Below are 8,454 nucleotides of genomic sequence, written 5' to 3'. Positions count from 1 at the left end.
TAGCCAGCACATTACGGCCTTGTACTTATCCCAGTTTTCATGAGCATATTTGAGAATAAGTCTTGTTCTCATAGAAAACGACCCCACTTTCTTGCTCACATAGGTGAAATCTGTCAAGAATGTTCTTATAATTGACACACCCCACTCAACAAGAGCTACAGAATTTCACTAAGAATATAAAAACTCAACCCTCTAACATTATAGGACAAATGCACTTACATCATAGGGATGGATAACAAAATATTACAGAGTGCATTTTTACAACCACTATATAATTCATTCTTCCCATTAAGCCTAGTTATAGGATCTCTGGTCCCTAAGTTGCGTATCCTCATACATGGTTTATGATTTTATAGGCTTCAAACCCATCCCCCTCGATGTATTCCAAACCCTATCTCTCGCTAAGGCCTTGGTTAACGGCTCCACAAGATTATCACAAGATCTTACATAATTCACAATTATGATGCCATTACTTAAATAAGATCTCACATTACTTTTTTTCCTTCGAATAGGTCTGGATTTACTATTATAAAAATGGTTATTCACTCTACCAATAGCAGCAATGCTATCACACCGAATTAACACAAGAGGAATTGATTTTTACCAAAAAGGGATTTCATGTAACAAATCTCTCAACCAATTCGCTTCCTCACATGCTGAAGCTAACGCTATAAGCTCAGCTTCCATTGTAGAATTAGCAATTATAGTCTGTTTTTTAGACTTCCAACATATAGCACCACTACCCAAGGTAAAAATAAAATCCGAGGTAGAGAGAGAATCACCTGACAAAGTGTTCCAATCAGCATCACTATATCCCTCAAGTACCGCAGGATACTTGTTATAAAACAAATCATAATTTTTGGCACCAGATAAATATCTCATAATTCTTCCCATGGCTAGCCAATGATCTTGACTTGGCTTGCTAGTAAACCTGCTAAGTACTCCAACAGCACATGCAATCTCAGGTCTAGTACAGTCAGTAGCATATCTCAAACTACCAATCATGCTAGCTTATTCATTTTGATTAATCACTTCTTTTTCATTTGTTACAACAGATAAATGTATACTTGCATCAAAAGGAATAGCAACATGTTTATAGTCTAGAAAGTCATATTTGTTTAACATTTTCTCAACACAATGCGACTGATCAAGAAAAATGCTATCCTTAGTCTTGGTAATTTTAATTTCCAAAATAAAATTGGCTTTACCAAGATCTTTCATATCAAAGTGACTATTAAGCATATTTTTAGTCTCATTTATAATATGCAAATTAGAGCCAAAGATAAGTAGACCATCTACATATAAGCTAATAATCACGTGTGCATTCACACAAGTTTTATAATATATGCACTTATCACATTCATTAGTCTTATAGCCATTCTCAAGCATGCAAGAAATAAATTTCTCATGCCACTGTTTAGGAACTTATTTTAAACCGTAAAGGCATTTAGTTAGCTTACACACCTTGCTTTCTTGGCCAGGCTCCACAAAGCCTTTGGGTTGGTCCACGTAAATCTCCTCATCTAGATCTCCATTTAAAAATGTTATTTTCACATCCATTTGATGAATTTTTAAATCATGAATTGCAGGCACTGCTATCAACAGTCTAATGGATGTAATTCTAGTAACCAGAAAAAAAGTATCAAAGAAATCAAGATCAACTTGTTGCTTAAAACCTTTAGCGACAAGCCTCGCTTTATATTTATCTATAGTTCCATCCGGTTTAAGTTTTTTACGAAGGACCCATTTACACCCAATAGTTTTACAACCTTGAGGTAAATCCACTAGCTTCCATGTTTTATTTGAAAATAGTGAATCTATCTGATCATTTACAACCTCTTTCCAAAAAATAGCATCAGGTGATGATAAAGCTTCTTGCACCGTAAGAGGAATTTCTTCCGCATTGTAAGGATAATAGTCAGGGCCAAAATCTTTTTTAACTCTAGCTCGTTTACTCCTCCTTGGTTAGATTTGAGAATTTTCTTGTTCTTGAAAAACTTGAGAAGGAGTAGAAGAGCTAGGCACGAATAAAATATTTTCAAAAATTATTTGATCCCCCACTATTTCTAGATTTGAAAGGAAATTTATTTTCATAAAAAATAGCATCACTTGATTCAAAAATAATATTATTTTCCATGTCAAAAAATTTATAAACTGTACTATGCAACGCGTACCCAAGAAAAGCACAGGTAGTAGCTCGTTCACCTAATTTAGGTCGTTTAGGATCTACAAGTCTCACAAAAGTTAAACAACCGCAAACCCTCAAATAACCTAGATTTGGTTTATGCCCCCGCCATAACTCATAAGGTACAATTTTAGTCTTTTTGTGTGGCACTCTATTTATCACATGGCAAGCTGTCAAAATAGCTTTGCCCCAAAGATTTGAGGGAGCACTTGAATCGATAAGTATAACATTCGTTAAATCAATTAACGTTCTATTTTTTCTTTCAGCTACGCCATTAGATGAAGGTGAATATGGTGGAGTAGTCTCATGAATAATTCCCAATGACTAAACAAAAGAGTTGAATCCAAGAGATTCATACTCCCGGCCTCTATCACTTCTAATTCTCTTAATCTTTTTACCGAATTGATTTTCCACTTCAAGAAGGAATTCTTTAAATTTTTCAAAAGCATCACTTTTATTTTTTTAATAAATATACGTTTGTGTATTTTGAAAAATTATCAATAAAAGTGATAAAATATTGGTTATCACCCCGAGTTAAAATTCCTTCAAACTCACACAAATCAGTATGAAATAATTCTAGCAATTCGGTATTTTTTTTCAACACTTTTATGAGGCCTCTTGGTAATTTTTGCTTTACTGCAAATTTCACATTTCTCAAATTTTTTTTGTCACTTTAGGATTTAATCATAAACTACTCATGATTCCCATATATTTACTGTTAATATGACACAAGCGAGCATACCAAAAATTAATAGAAGACAAAGTGTAAGTGGTGTCATAATAATCATAAAATTAATCAGCAAGGCAATTTAAGAGATAGAAACGACATTTATACTCATTTGTATTATATAAAGCCACTTTTGCTTCATGTGCCTCGTAGTCTTCATCATTCATCTCCTCGGTTGAGATTTTGTTTGGGTTCTTCTCAGTAAGAACATATACAACTTTCAAAAGGATAAGGTGAAAAAGAACTTTTCATTTCCATCTCTTAAAATGAACTTCTTTGAACTTGAAAGGCTTGTTGAGATCTCCAATTCTATCATTGGTTTTTTCTGGTACTTGATCCATGTTTGATCTCCTTAAAATTGTTGGTAAAAATACCAGAAAAAATTATATTTTATTAATAAATAATGCAAAGAAAATGAGATACAAATAGATCAGGCTGAGGTACGGATATCTCGTTTTCTTTAAGGAGATCAAGCCCACTGCGGTAGGAAGAACCCAAATACCGATACAGCAGTCACAAAATTATGACTTGTCCCCTCTAGGATACAATAGCCCGACCACTTGTCGTATGGTTTAAGCCAACTCTGCACAAGATGGTGAAACCACAAGATGGTGAAACCAAAGCTCCACTAGGAAAAACACCCTTCTTTACTAGTAATCTCTTTTGTATAGAAAATAGTTGATGTGTTGGTGTAGAAAAGAGTAGAAGATAAGAACTATTTATAGGCCACTAGGATATTATAAAATACATTAAAAAATAATAATGAACATAAACCTAGAGAAAATGGAGAGTGTATCCAAATATGAATTCACTACCAAGTTCATGAATTCTAATTAATCTCCATTCATGAACAAGATAAGATTCATGAACAAGACAAAAGGAAGATTCATGAACAAAATATATAAATAAATAAATAAAAAGATATTAAAATGGTCCAACACTTTCCATTATTAAATTCTACCTGACATATTATTATTGAGTAATGATATACAAATATAAATTTTATATAAAATTTTCAAACACATGGATATAATTTGATAGTGATATTTCACTTTAAAACAAAACACCCACAAACATGAGTTATATTTACAATAATATCATTATCATAACATTTTTATGATATTTTTTATATATGAATATAATTTTTTTTTTTTATTTTCACTATTATTTTTATTTCTCGTCTATTCATTTACATTTATTACAATATTATCAAATACCGCAAACCACTAAATCAAACTTAAAAGCATCAAAATACAATGCATATATATACGCTTATACAAAAATAACATCAACAAAAATATATTCCACACCTTTATAGAGTTTTCATAAATAACTTTCTGAGTTTTTAATTATATTTTTATATTTTTTTAAAAAATTTGTTGCAACCCTCGTGGATTCTTATATTTGTTGCAACCATGGACCATTGTGGTGAAGGACAACGTTAAAAAACACTTTGGGACTTGGGAACAACTCTTGTTGCAGACAATACCATTCAATTAATGCACGAATTAAAGTTGTTAATTGCTATAGACCATTCAATTCAATTAATACACAAATCAAAATTGCCCTTAGGGTGATATTACATGTATTAATTAGTATACTAATTAATATATATTATTATTAATCTCACCGATTATATAAATTATAAATTTTTAAAATTTTTAAAATTATAATACATCATCTGTTAGTATATTAATTAATATACTAATTAGTACATATAGCATTATTATTCTTAATTTTAGAAACACTAACAACAAAATCTTAATAGTAAAAGTGTAGCTTTAAACTCTTCCGAATATTTTTCTGTGATTTAGAGTTATTTTGACAATAATTTAAAATAATTAAAAAATCACTATAAAAAACACACTTATTTTGATAATAATTTTATTGGAGTAGAACATTCTAGTCTGCGAAAGCAACCTTAAACTTGTTGACCCAAATCGAACTTGTAAAAAAACACCGAAATAGTAAAGAAAACAAGAGGCTGAGCACCCAGTTTTGTTAAGAAGTCAAAATTTGAATATTTACAGCCCACTGGAAATGTTTTCCGCCCCATCATCGTCGTCGTCATCATCATCATCTTCATCATCGTTCTCTACGCGGTAAGAACATACCAAAGCCACCACTGCCAGACTCTGTATATATACCATTCCATTTCATGATCAAATAGTATAGTCTATACATACATACATATATTCACTTTAAATATATTTGGTGCACATCTGTATTGCTTGTTGGATCAAATTCTCAGAGCTGAAAAAAGGGTGACAGTTTTCGGAATGGGCCGTTGGATCAGACCAGAGGTAACCAAAAAAACATCATCGTTTATAATTTTCTATTCAACATAGAAACCTTTTCTTTCTTTTTTATTTTTGTTTAATTAGAATATAGTTATTCTGCTTAATTTTTGCAGAATCGTTGGCTAAGCATCCAATCAAAATAGTACATAAATTTTAAAATGCAAAAAAAAAAAAAAAAAAAAAAAAAAAAAAAAAAATCTTCCTTCACTTTCCTTGGTTAAATCAAAATCCAATCTTCTTCAAACTATCTCATTTTTTCATAAACAACATGTTGACTCGGTCAACTTGAACGGTGTACATAATGAATCTAATACATAAAATATTTTCTTTTTGTTAGGAGGATATATCACGTATTCCTTTTAAGTTTAAAATTAATTGTAAATTCACAAACTCAAATTAGATCATGGCTTAAAATTCATAATCACAAATTGCTCAAAGTCTATTAGCATGATTGCCTGAGTAATGATATTCATACTCTTTATTTTGTCTTCTTTTTGTCAAATGACATTTTATTTGGGTCCAATCCCATCCAAGCCCAAAATATTATATTTCCCTCTTTTTTTCTTTTTCTTTTTCTTTTCTTTTTCAATTTTTTTTTTTTTTTTTTTTGGGTTTCAAAAGAGAGCAACAATCTCAGCAAATGAAGGTGTAATCAATTTTCAATAAAATCCACATAAAAGGTCAAGGCCCCATTTGCTTCTAGAGTTGGAGGGTGGAATTGAGACTAGTACTGAGGTGGGATTCAAAAAAATTATGTTTGTTTTGGAAAGTGGCCATAGAATTAAGAGTCTCATGAAACTATGAAAAGCCGTAGATGAAGGGACTAGTAGTGGCCTAGGAGATGTGGTATTCAAAAATAAATCTCTTGGGACAATGGGTTAATTGACTATTCTACTTTTGTGTTTATTGCTAAATTTGTTATAATACTTGGAATGACGCGCATAATATGGCTCATGTAATATTAAATACAAATAATTGAGTAAAATTTTATTAATAGTTAGATTCTTGAATATTTGCAAAAAATAAAAAATAAAAATTTATTGATAGTTGGATTCATTAATATTAAAGAAAAAAAAAATAACGTTGAGTAAAAAAAAATTGATAGTTAGATTCTTTAATATTTAAAAAATATAAATAAATAAAAAAAAGAATAATAATACCATTGAGTAAAAATTTAGGGTGATGATTGAGACCTCCTCCAATCACCACTCCCACCATCTCCACACACACGTAGCGGGTGGTGATTGGAGGAGAAGGAAAAAAAAAAAAAAAAAAAAAAAAAAAGTAGCCAATCAGGTGAAGAGGGGGTCAAGGGGGTGGGGGAAAAAAATGGGATCCAAGTCATTATTGAAAAATTTATTTATTCTTTAGTTGGTACAAGCCTAAATTTGATAATAATGCAATGGGTATTTGTGAAATCTTACATGGTTAATCTCACTCATATCTCTCAAAACAAACATGAACTATTACTAGTCTACTGATTATCAAACAAACATAATTTTTTTTAATCCCCTCATAGTAGTTCGCTTGCTAACAGTCTCCTCCATTCTACTTCTGAAAATAAATGGCCAAGCTAATAAGTTTTTGTAACTAACTAACCAATGTGGGGGACAAGGCAAAAAGAGAAGCTTCTTGTTTTGGAATATTTTACGTACTTCCAACTATATATGTGGTCTAATTCTTTCCGATATTGTCAAAACAAAACAGGTGTATCCTCTAATGGCAGCAATGACCTTTGTAACCAGCATGTGTGTTTTTCAGCTAACAAGGAACATGCTCACGAACCCTGATGTCAGGTATACATATATATGTCGTCCAAAATATTAAAATTCACCTTTAATAAGTCGTTGGTCTTATATAATTGATAAGAGATATGCTCATTGGGGCTGGCATTTGCAGAATCAACAAAGCACACAGGAAGACGGCAGTGCTTGAAAATGAAGAGGAAGGAGAGAGATACGCCCAACATGGCCTCCGCAATTTCCTCCGCACTCGCCCTCCCGAGGTCATGCCTTCCATCAACCACTTCTTCTCCTCCTCCGACACCACCAAATAGATCTAAAAATATAAATACAGTACATGATTTGAAGGAAACTTATATATGTATATTTGGTCCACAATATTCATCAAGTTCTGCTCTGTACTATTAAGTAATGCTTGTGTGTTGTTTTAAAACTGTGTGACTCGTCCATGTTAATTACAATAAAAATTAGCTTATGCTTTCCTTTTGTTCATGTCAAGATCCAAAACATATATGAATCAATAGTTGTTTGCAACTCTTATTATGATTTGTTGAAAGGAGCTGAGCTTTTCTAGAATAGTTTATTTTGTATGGCCTCATCCATGCGGATCAGATCATATGATCGTTATGGTGTATGCCTCATGCGTGTTTGTGCGTTCAACATTTTGACATCAAAGGAAATGGAGGCTGTGTGAATCTTTGGCGGCTTAGCATCAAAGATTTTTTGGTGTAAATTAAATTCAAAGAAAAGAGCCAAAGAACTCTGAGAAAGGATTTCATAGTCATGGGGGCATAAATTCAGAAACATATCTCAACTAATAAAAACAACTAACAAAAACAAAATGCAGCATCTGCAGATGCACCATTAAAAATTGTAATATGAAGTTTGCAGCATCAGCCGTGCAATGAAATTTCTGTTTTTATTTTTTTTGTTTTTGAACATCAACATAGTGGCAAACAATTGGGGCATTACAACTAGTATTAAAGATGCCTTGTGTCCTTTCTTCTTTTTTTTTTTCTTTTTTTTTCCAAAATAAAAAACCTATTGAACACAACAGGTGAATACCGAATATGTGGGCTGCGCAAGGCCCAAAACCATTTTGTCAATTTTCTCAAAAGCTAAACATGTCTAATTTCCAATTTGTAACTACTAATTAGGTTATATTGCGAACCACACCCAACTTTTATAACATCATTGTAATTACTTTATATTTTTTTTCTTTGGAGGGGTGGAGGGGGGAATCAATGAGTAAAAAAATATTTATAAATATCAAAACAATCATATTAAATTGGATAATCAATTATATAAAAAAATCCAACAAAATAAACCGCAAATCCAAAGCGAACTATCACTGTAAGAAAGAGTTGATAATAAAGAAGGAATATACTACTAAACAAATACCTTTTAATAAAAACCAAATAATTAATATTTGTCAATGACATTGATTGACCCTTTTAAAAAAATCAACTTAGATGTACTCATTTTACACTGGCAATCATG

At 31.5% G+C, this 8,454-nt stretch overlaps 1 protein-coding gene across 1 annotated transcript; it reads left to right on the top strand.

Annotated features, from left to right (window-relative positions):
- The first annotated feature begins 4,801 nt into the window (after positions 1–4,801).
- Positions 4,802–7,446, top strand: LOC114317266 (B12D protein). The gene is made up of 3 exons (XM_028263975.2): positions 4,802–5,215; positions 6,920–7,008; positions 7,112–7,446. The coding sequence occupies exons 1-3, from the start codon at positions 5,192–5,194 to the stop codon at positions 7,266–7,268; spliced, it is 270 nt and encodes an 89-aa protein (XP_028119776.1). The 5' UTR covers positions 4,802–5,191; the 3' UTR covers positions 7,269–7,446.
- The last annotated feature ends 1,008 nt before the right edge of the window (positions 7,447–8,454 follow it).

The sequence above is a fragment of the Camellia sinensis genome, chromosome 1, assembly GCF_055761805.1.
Source record: "Camellia sinensis isolate YWXY chromosome 1, ASM5576180v1, whole genome shotgun sequence".
NCBI classification, from domain to species: Eukaryota; Viridiplantae; Streptophyta; class Magnoliopsida; order Ericales; family Theaceae; genus Camellia; species Camellia sinensis.
Note: the sequence above shows the minus strand (reverse complement) of the source record. Positions and strands in the feature narration are given on the sequence as shown.